The sequence below is a fragment of the Xenopus laevis genome, chromosome 2S, assembly GCF_017654675.1.
Source record: "Xenopus laevis strain J_2021 chromosome 2S, Xenopus_laevis_v10.1, whole genome shotgun sequence".
Classification (NCBI taxonomy): Eukaryota; Metazoa; Chordata; class Amphibia; order Anura; family Pipidae; genus Xenopus; species Xenopus laevis.
In genome coordinates this window covers 158871145-158891448 of record NC_054374.1, presented here as the reverse complement: position 1 = coordinate 158891448, position 20304 = coordinate 158871145, and the positions used below count along the sequence as shown (strand labels likewise).

The following is a 20304-nucleotide window of genomic DNA, read 5'->3' as shown; positions in this document are numbered from 1 at the left end:
TTACTCTATTTGCTTTGCTAGATACACCTGAACCATAGCGTGGGGGACAATAAGGGTGATATTTGGGGTGAGCTGCCCAAGATTTGATACTGTATTGCTTGAACTGAAAAAAAGTCTAAATGCCTCTGTTCTTGACCTATAGACCTACTTTTTACATGACTAATGGGAACCCTCCCAAAATATTCACATGGCATCCCTTGCATGCGGTACCCCAATAATTCTAACAGAGGGATGGATTTTAGGGCTACCTCATAATGAATTACAATAGAGGCCACGGATCTAGTGGTGCTGGAGAAGTTCCAGGATGGAGCAGAACTTGGCAGGGAGTAGGGATATCTATGCTGGAGACAATGCACCACCCGCACACTTATTTACTCTCTGGGTTCTGCCAGTCCTGGTACAGTGCCTCCTTGTTTATCTTTAATATTCTAAAGCTGCTTTGTGACGTGGGGGGATCCGTCTCACTGTGTTTGTGCTGATGGCACGGCACACGCTCAGCCAAGCTACATACATTACTCCCTGACTGACCTGCCCCTGGGAACTGACTCCGGCACAGAAATGACTTGTTTTTAGCAGAGAAACATCCTTATTATAAGCAGGATCTGCGCTATATTGTCTTTATTTACCCCCAGTCTGGCCTGCCACTGGGAACTGACTCCGGCACAGAAATGACTTGTTTTTAGCAGGGAAACACCCTTATTCATACCTCCCAACTGTCCTGTTTTTGAGGGATAGTCCCTCTTTTGACAGCTCAACCCGCAGTCCCTCATTTGTACTGGAAAGTCCCATTTTTCCGCTGCACTGAACAGGCAGAAAAAGAAACAACGTTTCTAACTTAATTGGCTTTTGGCAGAGAGCCCAGAACAGCAGCAGATAAGAACATTTTGTAAAATGAACATGGTAATTAGAGGGTGTGACCACAAAAATGGGCGTGGTCAACTTTTTTGTCCCTCTTTTTATTTCCAAAATGTTGGGAGGTATGCTTATTATAAGCAGGATCTGGGCTTTATTGTCTTTATTTACCCCCAGTCTGGCCTGCCCCTGGGAACTGACTCAGGCACAGAAATTACTTGTTTTTAGCAGGGAAACACCGTTATTATAAGCAGGATCTGCGCTATATTGTCTATTCACATGCATACGGGTGCTGCTATATTCCTTTAGAGTGTTACAGAGTCAGAACTAGGGGTTGGATGAAGACGGCACAAAGGTAAAGGGGTGCCAGGCACGTACCTCTTCTACCACCTCTCCCCAGCTCGGGTCCTTCTGTCCCCTAACTCGGCAGCTCTTACATTGTCGCTGCGATCGTCAGAACAAGAATTCGCTCTTCTGCAAATACAGTACATGCTCTAGGGCAGTGATCCCCAACCAGTAGCTCGTGAGTAACATGTTGCTCTCCAACCCCTTGGATGTTGCTCCCAGTGGCCTCAAAGCAGGAGCTTATTTTCGAAAATCCAGGCTTGGGGGCAAGTTTTGGTTGTATAAAAACCAGGTGCACTGCCAAACTGAGCCTTGATTTAGGTTGACAATCCACATAGGGGCTACTAAATGGCCAATCACAGCCCTTATTTGGCACCCCAGGAACATTTTTCATGCTTGTGTTGCACCCCAACTCCTTTTTCTTGTGTTTCTCCCGGATTCAAAAGGTTGGGGATCCCTGCTGTAGGGGGTGAGGCAACATAAACATCAGGGTTGCCTAGGGCACTCGGCCAGCTTGGCCCGGCACTAAATTGTAAGCTCTAATGAGCAGGGTCCTTTATACCTCCTGTATCAGATAACTTTGGGCAAAACACCCCAGTATTTCCCTATATATGTCCCTGTAGTGTATATGCACTAAAAAGGAACCTATGGATCACTTATAGGATGATTGTTATGGAATATCTGACTCTCAGCAGCACGGAACACTTAGGGCTCTTACACATGAGCGTTTTTACCTGCGCTCCCGTGCGTTCCGTTTTTCGGCGTTCAGCCGCAGGGGAGCGCAGGAATAGACGCATTTAATTATTTCAAATGGGGCTGTACACACAGGCGCATGTAGGCGCCGAACGCAGGAAAAATGCAGCATGTTGCGTCTCAACCTGCATTCGGCGCCTACATGCGCCTGTGTGAGTACAGCCCCTAAAGGCTCTTACACACGGCTGTTTTTGCCTGCGCCCCCCTGCGATGCGCTTTCTTCCATTCAGCCACAGGGGAGCGCAGGAGTAGACGCAGTCAATTATTTTGAAGGGGGCTGTACTCACACAGACGCATGTAAGCACCAAACGCAGGTTGGGATGCAGCACGTTGCATTTCACCTGCGTTCGGCACTTTCATGTGTCTGTGTGAGTACAGCCCCCTTCAAAATATTTAACTGCGTCTAATCCTGCGCTCCCCTGTGGCTGAACACAAGAAAGTGCAACGCAGGAGAGTGCAGGCAAAAACGGCCATGTGTAAGAGTCCTAAGGGCTCTTACTCATGAGCGGTTGTAGCTGCGCTCCCCTGCGTTCCGTTTTTCTGCATTCAGCCGCAGGGGATCGCAGGAATAGACGCATTATGTTTTTTCCAATGGGGCTGTACTCACACAGGCGCGTGTAGGCACCGAACGCAGGAAAAATGCAGCATGTTGCGCCTCAACCTGCGTTCGGCGTCTATTCCTGCGATCCCCTGCGGCTGAATGCAGAAAAACGGAACGCAGGGGAGCGCAACTACAACTACTCATGAGTAAGAGCCCTAACAGAGATAGATGAGTATACAAGGGCAGCAGTTGTTTGTGATTTCACTAGGGGCTTCACCATTGCATTATTCCAATTAATTGCAAGTGCAATGCTCAGTCTGTGGGAGCCGGAGAGATTACTTTCAGCAGTCGGGTTGGGCAGTGCAAATTCACCTGGATTGACTTGTTCTACTTTCCCTAGAGCAGCTGCACCCAGTGATCCAGTTATCCCTGCCCTGGCCTAGTCAGTTCAGCATTGGAAACCAGTAATTCATTACTCCCACTGTAGTAGGTTTTAGGCAGCCCTGACGGCAGTAGTTTTACACCTTTCATCCTCTTCATTGATTGGGTTTCAAACCAATTGTAAAATTGCTCTAAATGCCCTTCTGAGCACTTTTGCAATTTATATGAATTCTTAGTTGTCGAGAAATTTGTAGTTTTTACATTAATATAATACATTTGAAACAACACCGCCACCTGCTGTTCAGTTCTGCCAACCACCCGCAGCTGCAGAAAATAAAGTTTGTGAGCAGAGGTAAGGCTTGTGAGGATGTCCTGAGTAGATGATTCCTCTGGTGACTTGATTCTCTGCTAGCCAACTGGCAGAACTGAACAGCAGGTGGCACAACTGTATCAAATCTATTATATTGGCAGTGTAAAAACTGCTAACATCTTGAAAACTGGAAAAGTGCAAAGGAGCAGTCTAAGCAGTTTGATAATAAACCACTTTACATTGATTTGTGTGCAAACAACTGGGTTGTGCCACCGGTAACCAAACCTCATGGGCTCTTTACTCTCATTCAGCATAATATTGGGAGAATTAATAATGAATATGAGCTAATGACCCAGTTAGTTGTCCCCGATATAATCATTCCTATTATAACCAGCGGCTGTTGTTTCAGGTTGGAGGCCCAGAAGGACGATTCTATTTGCAAGTTGGGATGCGGAAGAGTTTGGACTGCTGGGATCTACTGAATGGGCCGAGGTAATAAAGAAAGTGAGACAGAGCCATATTTCATTGGGGGCTATAGGAAACGTTCTGTAACTGTATCATTGTACAAAGCCAAGGGAAAATGTGTGTATATGTATTTGTACCTATAGCTGTACGGTGTGTGCTCTCTCTTGAAGTGACACTTAAAGCCAACTTGCCATTGCTTTCAATTTGCAACAATATCTAAATGTTTGTACATAGCCTGGCAACATAGGTATTCCCCTGTACTAAGCACAATTCAGCAGGAACAGTCCCCTAAATTTGCTCATAGTCTATACAGAGAGATCCCATAAAACTATGGCAGCATAGGTATTCCTCTGTACTAAGCACAATTCAGCAGGAACAGCCCCCTAAGTTTGCTCATAGTCTGTACAGAGAGATCCCATAAAACTATGGCAGCATAGGTATTCCCTGTACTAAGCACAATTCAGCAGGAACAGTCCCCTAAATTTGCTCATAGTCTGTACAGAGAGATCCCATAAAACTATGGCAGCATAGGTATTCCTCTGTACTAAGCACAATTCAGCAGGAACAGCCCCCTAAGTTTGCTCATAGCCTGTACAGAGAGATCCCATAAAACTATGGCAGCATAGGTATTCCCCTGTACTAAGCACAATTCAGCAGGAACAGTCCCCTAAGTTTGCTCATAGCCTGTACAGAGAGATCCCATAAAATTATGGCAGCATAGGTATTCCTCTGTACTAAGCACAATTCAGCAGGAACAGCTCCCTAAGTTTGCTCATAGTCTGTACAGAGAGATCCCATAAAACTATGGCAGCATAGGTATTCCCCTGTACTAAGCACAATTCAGCAGGAACAGCCCCCTAAGTTTGCTCATAGTCTGTACAGAGAGATCCCATAAAACTATGGCAGCATAGGTATTCCCTGTACTAAGCACAATTCAGCAGGAACAGTCCCCTAAGTTTGCTCATAGTCTGTACAGAGAGATCCCATAAAACTATGGCAGCATAGGTATTCCCCTGTACTAAGCACAATTCAGCAGGAACAGTCCCCTAAGTTTGCTCATAGTCTGTACAGAGAGATCCCATAAAACTATGGCAGCATAGGTATTCCCTGTACTAAGCACAATTCAGCAGGAACAGTCCCCTGGTGTTATTGGTGTCTTACTTTCCGCATATAACAATAACTCTGACCCCACAGACTTTGGTCACAGTGGATGTGTCTAAACTACTAATTTCAGGGTTCAGTCTTGATACAAAACAATGTGTTACCAGGGATACTGGGAGATCAGTCTTAAATAATCCTGGTCTTGATTTCTATGTAAGGAGTCAGTTTCTGCCTCTTTTTTTTGTCATAGAATTGGTTGAAAGGCATTTGCTTTTCTACCTTGAATCTTTTAGGTGAAACCTGCTGCCACTTTTATTACATATCATATAAATAATCCCCTTTACTCACTAATTTGAGCCGCTTGAGCCTGTTTGTGCACTTTGCACCCGTCTTGCATCCAGTACTGATCTCCGCAGTGGGGTTTATGCTATTAAAGGGGTGGTCTGCCTTTAAGTTAACTTTTAGTATGTTATATGGCCAATTGAAAGCAACTTTTCAATTGGTCTTCATTTTTTCTTTGTATTATTTAGTTTTTGAATGTGTCACTGTCCACATTGTAAAAACAAATGCTCTGTAAGGCTAGAAATAAATTGTTATTGCTACTTTGTATTACTCAACTTTTCATTCATGCCCTCTCTTAGTCATATTCCAGTCTCTTATTCAAATCAGTGCATGGTTGCTAAGGTAATTTGGACCCTAGCAACCGGATAGCTGCTGAAACTGCAAACTAGATAGCTGCTGAATAAAAAGCTAAATAACTCAAAACTCACAAATAATAAAACATATCATTCTTTCTTTCGTTGCTAGAGATCGCCACCAGCTGGTCAGACTGTGCAAATACAAGCTGGACACAATCACTAACTTTATTTATTTATTCTCAGAACAGCCTGTAAAGCCATTAACATGTGGTTCACTCACTGCATATTTCACCTTAAAGCGCATGTAAAGGCAAACTAATAAAATCCAATTTTTACTTTCTTTAATGAAAAAGAAACCTATCTCCAATATACTTTAATTAAAAAATATGTACTGTTTTTAAAAGAGACCTGACTGTATACAGTGACATTCTCCCTTCATTTACTGCTGTGGATATGAATTGTCAGACAGTCCCTAACTGTTCTGCAGGGAAACAATCATACTTATGAACAGCAGGGGGAGCCCCTGCCTTACTTCCCAGCCATGCAGAACTCAAGCAGCTTTGTTTGTTTCCCTGTAGAGCAGTCGGCGACTGTGTAGAGATTTGTATTGGATTTTATTTTTGCCTTTACATCCCCTTTAGGGCAGAGACACACGCTGCTATTTCGCAGATTAGTCGCCCAGCGACAAATTTCTTATTCTTCAGGCGACTAATTTCCCCAAACTGCCTTTTTGTCGGCTAGAATGTAAATTGCTGGCGAGGTGACACTCAGATCGCTTCGGCTTTCCGAAGTCGCCCGAAGTTTCCTCGTGAGGCAACTTCGGGCGACTTCGGAAAATGAAGTCGCCCGAACTGGGATTCTATTTGGAGGATTATTTTGCTGCAGCCACTGGTTCTGCAGATTTGGAGAAAGTTTGTATTAAACAATACAAAAACTATAAAATCCACATTAGATTACATGACAACACAGGATCTAGTGCAGTCTGAATATTCTGATTATTAATCAGTCTTGCTGTATCAGCTTCTGGCAGATATTATTTGACTTGTGCTGTTTTAATCATTTATGACGATCACTAAGCAGCCCAGACCACACTGAGCATGTGCACAGTCTTGGTCTTGCAAAGATGTTTTTAGTATTACTTCCCCTTTAATCTGCTGAATTCTCTCTTACAGGAAAATGCCAAAATTCTGCATGAGCGAGCTGTGGCCTATATCAACTCCGACTCTTCTATAGAAGGTAAGTGGTCACTCCCATTTAAAGGTGTTGGTCTGCCCCAGGGTCTGCCACGGCATAGAGATGAGTGCAAGTTTACCGTCAGTGTGGCCCCGTCTTTCTGCTCCTACAAATGTTATCTCAGAGCTAATTTGCAGTCTCTTTTAGTCTCCCTAAATACCCACAACCCAACTCCATTCCTCCCAACTGTCCCATTTTTCGCGGGACAGTCCCGATTTTGACAGCTTGTTACTGAAATTTGCCAACGTTCTCTTTGATCTCCTGCAATGAACAGCCAGAAAAAGATGCAAAGTTTCTAAAACGTAATTGTTTTTTTGCAGAGAGCCCGGAATATGTGGCAGGTGCACTTAGATACATTTGTAACAATATAAGATAAGCAAAGAAACAACTGTAACAATTTAAGATAAGCAGGTGTCTTGGGGAAACTGTGACTTGCAGCTTAAAGGGCAATTCACCTTCATTAGCAAAACTGTAATAACAACTAAAAACCTACAATAGTATAGATTAATGGTGGCACACAATTTGGAGAAAGATATTATAACTGTGTATGGAAAGTAGGGATGTAGCGAACTGTTCGCGCGAACTTCGACCGTTCGCGTCCGCCGAATGTTCGCGAACGTCGCGCGACGTTCGCATTTTGCGTTCGCGTTCGATTCGAATACAAATCGTTCGACCATTCGACCATTCGAATTCCTTCGACCGCTAAAAATCGAACGATTTCCATTCGTTCGAACAATTGTAAGCATTCGATCGAATGAAAAGCATTTGATCGAATGCTTCGATCGTTCGATTCGAATGAAAATCGTTCGATTCGAATGAAAATCGTTCGATTGAACGATTAAAAACCTTCGATCGTTCGAATCGAACGATTTTAGCGGGTGTTCGAAGTTCGCAAACTGTTCGCGAACGTTCGCATTTTTTGCCGGTGTTCGCGAACGGCGTTCGCGAACACCAAATCGGCAGTTCGCTACATCCCTAATGGAAAGAGGTGCAGAAGAACTAAGGTTACCCCTATATTGAGTAACCTACTATACACAATACATTAGGTATGCACACTCAAAAAAAACTTCATCAGACAAGGGTAAAAAAAATTATATTTATATAGAATAAATGTGGCAATAGCAACAATGTAATATTAGAAAAACATCAATACACATCAGGGCAGATTTATTAAAGGTCGAGGTGAATTCGAAAATTCGAATTTCGAGCTATATTTTGTGTACTTCGACTGGGGAATAATCCAAATTCTGTTTGAATTTGAAAAAAAATTGAAAATTTGAATATTAAAATTTATCATGTACTGTCTCTTTAAAAATACGACTTAGACCATTCTCCATCTAAAACCTGCCGAATTGCTGTTTTAGCCTATGGGGAACCTCCTAGAACCTACTTGGAGTCAATTGGTGAACTTCAATCGAATGCGTTATTCCTTTGATTCGTATAATTCGAATTCGGCTGAATACCGACCTATACGATTGAAAACGGATATATTCGACCAAAAAAACCTTTGACTTAATTTCGGTCTTTTTTGAATTTTAATTTCTAAGTTTTTTCAATTCGAAATTCGACCCTTGATAAATTTGCCCCATAGTATTGGAGCATTAGAGCAAATATACATACCGTCCAATTGTCTGTACAGAGTAAAGGAAGGCAACAAGAAGCCGATACACCTGCCAAAAAATGAGAATGGCCCCAAACGTTTCCAAGGCAAGGCCCCCCTCGACTTTGGTCTTGGTGTCGAAACTTTGGGGCCATTTTCATGGCAATTGCCACATTTCATTAATTCTATATAAAGATACATTTTTATGATACCACCCTTGTCTGATGAAGTTTTTTTTTGAGTGTACACACCTAAAACTAGTGATGGGCCAGGCACGAATTCGCAGTGAATTTGCGCATTTTGCCGGCGGCGAATAAATTAGCGAATTTGCTGTGAAAATTCGCTGACAAAAGTTCGCCAGTGTCGGAAAAAAAAAAAGGTTTTCTGATGCCTGCAACGGTTCCAACACCCGCAGATTTTTCACCAGTTTCGCAAATTTAGCGGGAAATTTGCAGAGAAGCAAAACGGGACAAATTCGCCCATCACTACTAAAAACCACAGAAATGTGTTCAAGTCTTTCATAACCTGCCAAATTGTGTAAAATGTACACAGTAATTAGTGGGTGTGGCCAAAAATGGGCGTGGTCAAATTGTTTTCACGTGATACGTGCGGCAAATCCTTTTGTCCCTCTTTATATTTCCGAAATGTTGGTAGATGTGTAACTCCCACTGTGCCTCCTACACTAACCCCCGAAAACCCCACTGTGCCTCCTTTCCATATGATATTAACCCTTATGTAACATGGAAAGAAATGATTCCTTTATACTTGCAGGGAACTACACCCTGAGAGTGGACTGTACCCCCCTGATGTACAGACTCGTCTACAACCTGACAAAAGAGGTAAAACCTGATGGTGGTTTAAAGGAGAACTAAACCCTAAAAATGGCATATTTTATATAGTGAACTTATTGCACGAGGCTAAAGTTTGAGCTTGTCAATAGCAGCAATGATCCAGGACTTCAAACTTGTCACAGGGGGTCACCATCTTGGAAAGTGTCTGTGACACTCACATGCTCAGTGGGCTCTGATTGGCTGTTGAGAAGCTAAGCTTAGGGCTCGTCACTAATTATCCAGCAGAAAATGAGCTTCCCTGGCTGTAATATAAGCTGATGCTACAGGTTTGCTGATTATTAAATTCTGATGCTAATTGCACTGGTTTCTGTGCTGCCATGTAGTAATTATCTGTATTAATTACTAATCAGCCTTATATTGTGACATTTCTATTCTATGTGTACTGTATATTGTGAGTGGGTCCCTAAGCTCAGTAAGTGACAGCAGCACAGAGCATGTGCAGTGAATCAGCAGAAAAGAAGATGGGGAGCTACTGGGGCATCTTTGGAGACACAGATCTTTACTGCTAAAGGGCTGTGGTTCCCTTGGGCTGGTACAGAAGCATAAAACATAATGTACAACATTTCTACAGACTTTAGTTCTCCTTTAAGGGTTGAGTTAGAAAAACTTTATATTGCATTTAAACAATTTTTTTGACACAGCCAAGCAATTTTTTCCCCTTCCAAACGCAACCCTCTATTATATAGAACATGCGTCAAGCGCAGGAAAATGCAGCATTCTGCACCTAAACAAACGTGCATAGGAGTAAAACACAACTCATTACACTCATGAGTACAGCTTGGCAGAAATTAATGGAATAATTTAACAAATGCATTTTTTTCACGCTCAAACCTGCGCCAAACGCATATAAAACACAGGGAAAAATTTGCCGTGTGTAAGAGCCCTAAGGAAGACACTGGCAATGCATAGCTCAAAACTGTCCCGTTTTGAGAGGGGCAGTCCCGCTTTAGACAGCTCAACCCGCAGTCCCGGATATGTACTGATATGTCCCAAGTTTCTCTTTGATCTGCTGCACTGAACAGCCAGAAAAAGATACAAAGTTTCTAACTTAATTGGCTCTTGGCAGAGAGCCCAGAATACTCACTTAACATACTTTTGTAACAGTTTTAGATAAGAACTTACACAACTTAAAGGGCAATTCACCTTCATTGGTAAAACTGTAATAACACCTAAAACCCACAGAAATGTGTTCAAACTTTCATAACCTGCCAAATTTTGTAAAATGTACATGGTAATTAGGGGGTGTGGCAACAGAAAGGGGTGTGGTCAAAAAATGTCAAATCTTTTTTTCCCTTCTTTCTGTTTCCAAAATGTTGGGAGGTATGGCAATGGGATATTGTTTTTCAAGGGACACAATTATTCTGTACCTGAAAACTAGGTCACATGTTCAGTGAATTGTCGTTTATTTTTAGCAAATTTGTCTGGGTGTCAATACCCCCCCCACTTAAAGATAAATCCCCAGCTCATTTTATTCCTACCCCCCCCCCCCGTTTAATTGGCCATTGGTGAATTCTTTGCATCCAATATGCTAATTACTAGTTATAACACTGCCCCTAATTAGAACACTATAAGGCCAGTTCTAAGCAACTTTCCAATTGGTCGTTATATTTGTTTATATATAGTTTTTTTAATTCTTCTTCTGTATCTTTCCGGCTTTCAAATGGGGGTCACTGACCCCATCTAAAAATCTAATCCTGTGTAAGGCTACACATTTATTATTATTGCTGCTATTTATTACTCATCTTTCTATTCAGGCCTCTCCTATTCAGATTCCAGTCTCTTATTCGAATCAATGCAATTTCAGCAAACTGGTTGCTAGCATGCAAATTACCCTAGCAACCTTGCAAACTGGAGAGCCGCTGGATAAAAAGCTAAATAACTCAAAAACCACAAATAATAAATAATGAAAACTGATTGCAAATTGTTGCAGAATATCCCTGTCTATGTCCTACTAAAAGTAATCTGAAAGGTGACCAACCCTTTAATAGATAATTCTCATTATGTTTTATGGTTCCTATAGGACTGCTGTTATATTGTACATTGTGGGGGTTATTTACTAAACTCTGAATGCAAAAATCACGAAAAATTAGTGATTTTTTAATTTTTCTGAATTTATTAAACCCCCGAGGATGGAAAAGTCAGAATCTGAAAATGGGAGAAGTCCCAAAGATTTTTTGATGTGCGCTGGGTTTTTGGCAATACCCCGAAGTTTTAGGGGTTTTAAGGTAAAAGTTTTTGGATCCAAAATGTGAAATTGTGAAAATTTGGCTGAAAAATTAGAAAAAATAACGAAAATCAGATTTCTCACGATTTTTTCCTGCAAACAAAATTTTTCTATTAATACATAAGCCCAAAAAACCTGTGCGGATTTGGTCTGAGTTTTTTTCAGAAAATATTGAGATAAATTTGGACTTTCATAAATAACCCCCTTGATATGTGCTGGGTTTCGTGCAATACCCCGAAGTTTTCGGGCAAAATTCTGAGTTTATGTGTAAAAAATCCGACAAAAACGTGAAAATCGGATGAAAAAATCGTGAAACTCAGATTTTTCCCGATTTTTTCCCATCAAACAAAATTTTCAGGACAGTTTATTAATAAATTTGGTCAGAGTTTTTTTCAGAAAATATTGAGATAAATTCGGACTTTGATAAATAACCCCCTGTATATTTACTATCTACATCCATTTTACTACATTAGTCATATCATATGCGTAAGGGGCGGGACTGTAACACAAAGACAAAGTCAACAGACTTTTATATTCTTTTTTATTTATTTGCCGATACTGATGAACTATAATAATATATGTCAGCCTGCGCTGCTTTCTGTGCTGCCTCACTATCTGCATCTAAATCAATTTCTCTTGTGGACTGGAAATGCCGGTTGGAATCTTGTTTTCATACTGCCAATATAATGAAACAACAGCACCACCTGCTGCTTACTATCTACATTGCATTTCCCTGTTGCACAATTGGTCTCCTTGACTTGAATGATATCTGCCTTTGCCAGTGCTCTGTTCAAAGGAGACGGGAGGCTCAAAGGCCCCAACCACTGTTCTCTGGTTCTGATTATTTAAACAATGTAGTGGATGTCAGGTCTGTTAAAGGAACAGTAACGCTGAAAAATGAAAGTGTTTTAAAGTAATGAAAATATAATGTTCTGTTGCCCTGCACTGATAAAACTGGCGTGTTTGCTTCAGAAACACTACTATAATTTATATATAAACAAGCTGCTGTGTAGCCATGAAGGCACAGGATACACAGTAGATAACAGATAAGTACTACTATAGTTTATATAAACAAGCTGCTGTGTAGCCATGGGGGTAGCCATTCAAGTAGATAACAAATAAGTTCTGAAGAATCCCATTGTATACTACAGAGCTTATCTGTTATCTGCTGTGTATCCTGTGCCTTTTCTCCTTGTTCAGCTTTGAATGGCTGCCCCCATGGCTACACAGCAGCTTGTTTATATAAACTATAGTAGTACTTATCTGTTATCTACTGTTTATCCTGTGCTTGAATGGCTGCCCCCATGGCTACACAGCCGCTTGTTTATATAAACTATAGTAGTACTTATCTGTTATCTACTGTGTATCCTGTGCTTGAACGGCTGCCCCCATGGCTACACAGCAGCTTGTTTATATAAACTATAGTAGTACTTATCTGTTATCTATTGTGTATCCTGTGCTTGAATGACTGTCCCCATGGCTACACAGCAGCTTGTTTATATAAACTATAGTAGTACTTATCTGTTATCTACTGTGTATCCTGTGCTTGAATAGCTGCCCCCATGGCTACACAGCCGCTTGTTTATATAAACTATAGTAGTACTTATCTGTTATCTACTGTGTATCCTGTGCTTGAATGGCTGCCCCCATGGCTACACAGCAGCTTGTTTATATAAACTATAGTAGTACTTATCTGTTATCTACTGTGTATCCTGTGCCTTCAATTCAAAAGTGAACAACCCCTTTAATGCAACTCTTTTTTTGTGCCCACCACTATCAGATACAGTGCAGCCCCCCAAAACACAGTGCCCATTGATCCAACCCTACTGACTCTCATAGACTTGCACTGAAATGATCAGCAAGGACTGCCGTGTTTCTAGGCACCTACAGCTGGCACAGGCATTTCCAAGCAATTTCAATGCCAATTTATTGGGATTTTGGTGCCATATAAGCTCCTTTGAAGATCTGATTTTTGTATTCTTTACAGATTGCCAGCCCAGATGAAGGTTTCGAGGGCAAGTCCTTATATGAAAGCTGGATGCAAAAAGATCCTTCTATTGAGGATAAAGATATTCCCAGGTAATTGTCAGCACAGGAGCTGACGCTTCCTACCTGCACGTTGCTGCATTTGTTTACCTATATGAGGGTTTCTCCAAATAACCGTAGTTGGTCATAAGCCAAACATTTTGGTCTGGGCCCGGCTATTAAACATTCAGCAAACGTTATTTCACCTTTCATTGATTGATTGATTTCATTTCCTTACAGAATAAATAAACTTGGATCTGGAAGTGACTTTGAGGCTTATTTCCAGCGCCTGGGCATCGCCTCCGCAAGAGCTCGCTATACCAAAAATCGGGCAAGTACAGTATATTCACGTGAATACATAGGTGGTTATTTATCAAAATCCGATTTTTTTTTCTGATTATATAATTTAAAAAAGTCTCACCAAACTAGAATCCACGATTTGACCTTATTTGTTATTAAAAAAATCACACTTTAATCGGATCGGGGCAAAACTCGATAAAATCGAGCGGAAACTCAAATCATAAGATTTTTTTCCTGAATCGCTTGACTTTTTTCCGAAAAGCCCACATTTTTCGGATTTTTGCCCCGAAAAAGTCAGATTTTTGGGCTAATTTCAGAGCAGACCACATACACTTCCAAATACGATAGGGACCTCTCCCACTGACTTATATACAACCTCGGCAGATCTGAGATGCCGGATTTTATGGATTAGGACTGTTTGCAGCCTCGGGGTATAATAAATCTCGAAAAAATCTAGTAGAAAAAGTAGAATTTTTTCGGACTTTAATAAATACCCCCATAGTGTATAGTTATAGCTTTAACAGACGTTTGCATATTGGTGTATGACATCACTTGGTCTGTAAGAATTTTTCATGACAAGGATTATTATTTTGGTATAGGAAGTACTGCCCCCTCTCCAGTGCATCACAAGCCCTTACCTTACGCTGGAGGGGATGGGTGTATTTTGCAAATGTTGGGGTTGGGCATATCAGAGGGGTTAGGGAAGCCCATCCAGGGATCTAGGTGGATATTTGAAATATGAATACAGAGCTTGGTACAAGCACCTCTTTCTTACTGCTGCACCTCGGGTTTACAGATAAGGAGGAGTTCGTTATACAGAAGGTTAATATAACACATTACTTACCTTCTTCTTTTCACACAGTGCTCGGAGGAGCAATAGACAGAATAGACTTTCAAGGCAAGTCTTATTTATTAGGCTTGTGTTGAACAAGGACAAATATCTCCCTTTTTGGACGAAATACCTACTTGTGGGGTGTTCTCTCTCTCTCTCTCTCTCTATCACAAGAGGACTGGGCTGATTACATCTTGGGCTGAACCAAACGCAATACTCTATATATCTTCCCACCCAGTCAGTGCAATCAGCCATTGGTGTTGTATAAGGGCAGGAACACACGCTCAGATTCGGGAAGATTTAGTCGCCCGGCGATAAATTGCCTCTTCTTTGGGGTGACTAATCTCCCAGAACTGCCTCCCACCGGCTACAATCTAAATTGCCGGCGGGATGGCACTTGGAACGATTCGTTTTCCGAAGACACCCGAAGTTCCCTCGTGAGACAACTTCAGAAAACGAAATGCACCGATTGCCATACCGCAGGGATTTACATTCTAGCTTGCGGGAGGCAGTTTGGGGAGATTAGTCGCCCTGAAGAGGAGATTTGTCGCCGGGCGACTAATCTTCCCGAATCTGAGCGCGTGTCTCTGCTCTTAGAGTTTGACAGCTCAGCCCGCGGTCCTGGTTTCTTGCTGAAATGTCCCAGATCTCCTGCCCTGACCCCAGAAAAATATACAGAGTTTCTGAAACTTTATTAAATAAGAGGTTTTTGGAAGAGCGCACAGAATACTCAGCACCTGCACTCAGATACAATTGTAATAATAGGGGAATTTCACCTTCATTAGCAAAACTGAAATAACACCTAAAATATGGCCCTAAAACCCCCAGAAATGTGTTAAAACTTGCCTGCCAAATTTTGTAAAATGGATATGGTATTCAGGGGGTTAGGCCACAAAAATGGGCGTGGTCAAATTTCACTGATACCATGTATTGTAAATCCGGATGAGATATTAAAAGTCACCAACATCTACACAAAGACCTTGTGCTTTTATAAAGGTCATGGAACTCTGAAGTGAACTTTAGTATATTTTTCAAGACAGAAATGACATCACAAAGCAAACGGATGACATCACTGAGAACCATTTATAAGAATAGAATTTACAGGATAAAGGAAGGAAAATATTTTTTCCTTCTCTCAACAGAAAACAGACAAGTACAGCAACTACCCAGTCTATCACACCGTCTATGAGACCTTTGAGCTGGTGGATCGTTTTTATGACCCCGGGTTTAAGAGACAGTTGGCAGTGGCCCAGTTGAGGGGAAGTCTGGTTTATGAACTCGCAAACTCCCAGGTGATCCCATTCAATGTCCAGGACTACGGAGATGCTCTGAAAAGCTACGCGACCAGTATCTACAGTCTGGCCAAAAGAACCAAGTCACTGATGGAAACCTATGGAGTATCATTTGGTAAGTGGGAGGTTTGTTACAATGTTGGTAACCAAAAGGGAGCAATCAGAGAATTCTACAGTACATGCAGAAGACTAAACCAAAGCCAACTGCTGATTGGTTGCTATAAAAATATATTTTGTATGTTGCAGATTCACTGTTTTCTGCCATCCAGAACTTCACAGAAGCGTCAGATGGGCTGCACCAAAGGCTTGAAAATCTCAATCGCCATAAGTAAGTCCGAAACATAATTAGACATAGTCTCCCACATTAAAGTGTAATTTACGATTATACTGTGTTCATAAAATGAATGTGCTGGGAGGAATCCATAAGGACGGTATCTCTCTCCCAGAATGCAAAAAGCAATTGTGGAGAATAACAGGGGCTGTGTTCACAGAGACTGGAAAAAGCCCGTATACATACAGCAGATGTTATTCTTCTTAATTTTCTATCCATTCCAGTCTGGGATAGGATAGAATTAAAGGTAAGCAGAGAGAGACACAACATTTAAATACATGTTTAACATTTAAAGTTCTAGTCCTCTTTGGAGGTCCAACATTTGGTCAAGGAGCCTTTCACTAGTAATGAGGTTACATTCACATAATGATATCTAGAATTTCTAGAATATCTAGAACAAGGAAATATGTTTCCACCCCAAATCTCACTTTAACTGAGTCAACTGACCTACAAGCTGGGTTTACAGGAATTTCTAGGTGGTCCTATCTGGATCACTAAATATGTCAGTTTTCTCTGTGCCTCAAACTTGAGAAGCTGTCATGAAACTAACCCCTCAACCTATGTTCCTCAGAAATCCCCCGTGAGGTTTACTTCACGTTTATAGAAAATATACTTTCAGAATCTGAAAGACATGGGTCCAATATAAAGTAATGGTTGCAGGCACCTTAAACTGGAGTTCAAGGTGTATTTAAGTGCTTACCATTGACTTGTGCAACTGTTGGGGTGGTGGTGGGCTCTCAAGGCTACTGTTACTGGTAGGTCTTAGATGCCCCAGTCCGACGGGTCTGGATATGAATTTTCACTTAGACCTTTTCCTATATTGTATGATTAAACCATGATTTTCTTCTCCCAGCCCACTTGATGTTCGCATTATGAATGATCAGTTGATGTTTTCAGAAAGAGCTTTCACAGATCCTTTAGGATTGCCAGGAAGACAATTTTACAGGTAAATGATGTTATCTGTATTATGGCTATGTCCGTCTGAGTTGTGTCTCTTGACGAGTTGAGATTTATCTTTGCCTTTCCGGTGCTTTTATATGTCAATTCGGACTTGGGCAACAATCTAAAATCACTATCCCATCAGACTAAACAATTCCAATCGAATAGACTAGAGGCTCCACCTGAATGATATTGCATCAGGACATGGTTCTCTTTATGTGTAGCACTATTATAATCTACAATGGTACTCCTTAATTTTGTTGAAAGTAGAAGGTGTTTCTTAGTCTGGTATTTGTGAGAACCTAGCCAACCCTTCTAAGTTAGACAGAGGAAGGTAGGAAGAAATCCTTAGCTCTCTATTTTCTTACACCTCTGTACATGGTGGAGATCATCATTACCCAACTGTCTACAATTTTTAAAGGTGAAGGAAAGGCTATATTTACTTGGAGGCACCTCAAGTGATTGTATATACTTACCTGAAACCCTGAACCAGTGCATCTATCAGGAGAAAATTGCACCGGCCCAGGGTTATTCCAGCGGGCACCACTGAGCTAACCTCTTTCAGCTTGTTCCTTCTTTGCGCAGTTAAAGCCGAATTTTAACAAAGAATTTCGTTCTACTGTGCATGCATCTGCCCCAGGAAATTTAAAGAAAGAAGAAGGCGATCACTCCGTGGTGCTCGATCGAAGAATACCCGGGCTGGGGCAGTTTTCTGCTGATAGGAGCATTGGCCCGGGGTTTAGTATTTACAATCACTTGGGTGGTGTCTAACTTTTGATACCCCCAAGTAAGTAGGCATTCATGGTTCTGTTTAGACCTTTAATAAGGTGAGATAAGTCTTGCACCCCAAGTCCAGGAGATACCCGCCATTATCATTCATCGAAAATAATTAAACTAGGGATTTCCTTGCTCTTTCAGACACATCATCTTCGCTCCAAGCAGCCATAACAAGTACGCTGGAGAATCCTTCCCGGGGATCTACGATGCCTTGTTTGATATCGAGAATAAAGTCGATCAGTACCAGGCGTGGGAAGAAGTGAAAAGGCAAATTTCAGTTGCTGCATTTACAGTTCAGGCAGCGGCCGAGACACTTCAAGAAGTAGCATAAACCATGGACAATTCCAGAGAGTGATCTCTGATCCCAACGGACTGTTTGTTTAAACCACTCACTAAGCTTTATTGTTCAGTATTTTTATATTTATCTGTATAAAAGAAACTACAGTTTTCAAACTGGGTGAGATTGGTTGCATGGAATCGCACTTTACATAGCAGATTACTGCTGCCCTTCTGATTGCTCACATGTAATATCCAATGAGAGTGCTCCATGGGCACTGGAAGCCCCAGTTACTTGCACATGTGTCATTGTTGCTGTAGCCTATGGAGGTAGGCACTCTGTGTCCCCTCATCCAAGATTTTACATGCAAATAGTTGGATATTCTACTGTTCGGGGATGCGATTACACCTTGTCCGGCTCCCCCTTGGGGCCCTCCAGACACTCTCGCCCGGCGATCATAGTTCCATTAATGTATTGTGTGCAAAGTTCAAGTTTGTAAGCAGCTAAAAATTTATTTTCTCATTTTTCATTTCTGGTCCAGTATTAAACACGTATGGGATCCGTTATCTGGATAGCTGGGGTATTTCTATGATCTAGGATTTTTCTGTAATCTGGATCACCATTCCTTAAAGGGGTGGTTCCCCTTTAAGCTAACTTTTAGTATGTTATAGAATGGCCAATTGTAAGCAACATTTAATTTGTCTTGAAGTATTTGCTTTCTTATTCAGACTCTTTCCAGCTTTCAAATGGGGGTCCTAGTCCCCATCTAAAAAACAGATGCTCTGTAAAGAAGGCCATAGACGTAACAATTACGATCTTTTCAGGAAAATATCTTTCAGAGAAAGATCATTCATTACAACACACACGTAGAGCTGAATCGTCAGATATACAGGTAGAAACAATAGAATTCTATTGATTCAATACTTTCCAGTGGCCGATGGTCGGGCGTCTTCAAAACTTTTTATTACTCTTCTTTCTATTCAGGCCTCTCCTATTCATTTTCCAGTCTCTTATTCAAATCAATGCAGGTTTGCTAGGGGAATTAGGGCCCTGTCAACCAGATGGCTGAAATTGTAAACTGATTCCTGGATTCAGTGCATCATCATCAAACCCTACTTTGTTTTGCCACCAATATGGGTTCATGTCCATCCAGGTCAAGGTTCTTGTCTTATTATTAAAAAGAAAAAAATAATTTTCTTTTCCCATAATTGCACAATCACTGTAGTCATTTTTGTATTTTATTTTTGTTTTAAAATATAATCCCATTCAACAAGCTTTTTTTCCTTCAGAGATAAATTAGTGATTTCCTTAAAGGGCACCTGTTGGCAAAAAATATCATACCCCAACCAAAGGTGCAGGCTAAACTCCGACTGGGGCTAACAGTATTTATTTATTTTTTTAATTGGCCCCCTGCCAGTGCTAGACCAACTGCATCGGGAGGGAGCTGCCGGTTTGAGCAACCATGCTGGGGCACATGCATGTGCATAATGAATGCATGATGCAACTTTCTAATTATGCGCATGGGCGTGACGTCAGAAGCTCTGACCGACATGGCTGCTCGCACTGGGAGCTAACTCCTGGTGAAGTGTCCTAGCGCTGGTGGAGCAGAGTAAAGATGCCGATATTGGTCCTTTAGATCGACTTGGCAGTTTATCGGGTCTCCCTGATCGATATCTGGACAAAAATCTGGCAGGTTTTTTCCTGCGATCAAGGAGCGCATGAATCGGCTAGTTGATGCGTTCCTACGATCCGTCGCCCCCATTTTCTTTCGTATAATCGGATCGTTTGGCCCTAGGGCCAAATGTTCGGATTAACCTGATATCGCCCTTTCGTTGGTGGGCATATCGGGGAAATATTCGCTTGTTTGTCGACCAAGCGATTTAGGATGTGGTGGGGCAGCATGCCACCCCTAAAATTTCGCCGCCCTAGGCCGGCCCTTTGTAGCCTCGCCACAAATCTGGGTCTGCTTACGGGCTCCCCTGTAGCAAGACATGTCGTTTGGTGTGTTCAGTGCAGGGGGAATATCCAAAGCCTGTTAACTATATTATAAATTCATTCAAAATCCCACCAACATGAGGGAGCCAATTTATCAAAAGTCAAGTTTCATTTTTATTTTTTACCATTTGATGAAAAATGAAGTGAGAAAATATACTTTAATATTTTGATACCTTGAACAGCTGCCATTTAATGAACAAAACCACAACAAAATATTACCAGAAAAAAACTCAGCAAATAAA

At 41.5% G+C, this 20304-nt stretch overlaps 1 protein-coding gene across 2 annotated transcripts in view; it reads left to right on the top strand.

Moving 5' to 3' along the window:
* naalad2.S (N-acetylated alpha-linked acidic dipeptidase 2 S homeolog) overlaps positions 1 to 18243 on the top strand; it is a 57642-nt gene extending 39399 nt beyond the window's left edge. For both annotated transcript variants that reach the window (XM_041584588.1, XM_041584589.1), the window contains 9 exons: positions 3592 to 3674; positions 6559 to 6622; positions 8991 to 9058; positions 13282 to 13373; positions 13560 to 13650; positions 15594 to 15858; positions 15990 to 16071; positions 16928 to 17020; positions 17932 to 18243. In XM_041584588.1, coding sequence (XP_041440522.1) covers positions 3592 to 3674; positions 6559 to 6622; positions 8991 to 9058; positions 13282 to 13373; positions 13560 to 13650; positions 15594 to 15858; positions 15990 to 16071; positions 16928 to 17020; positions 17932 to 18121 — 1028 coding nt within the window. In that variant the 3' untranslated portion in view covers positions 18122 to 18243. The remainder of the gene's footprint in view (positions 1 to 3591; positions 3675 to 6558; positions 6623 to 8990; positions 9059 to 13281; positions 13374 to 13559; positions 13651 to 15593; positions 15859 to 15989; positions 16072 to 16927; positions 17021 to 17931) is intronic.
* The last annotated feature ends 2061 nt before the right edge of the window (positions 18244 to 20304 follow it).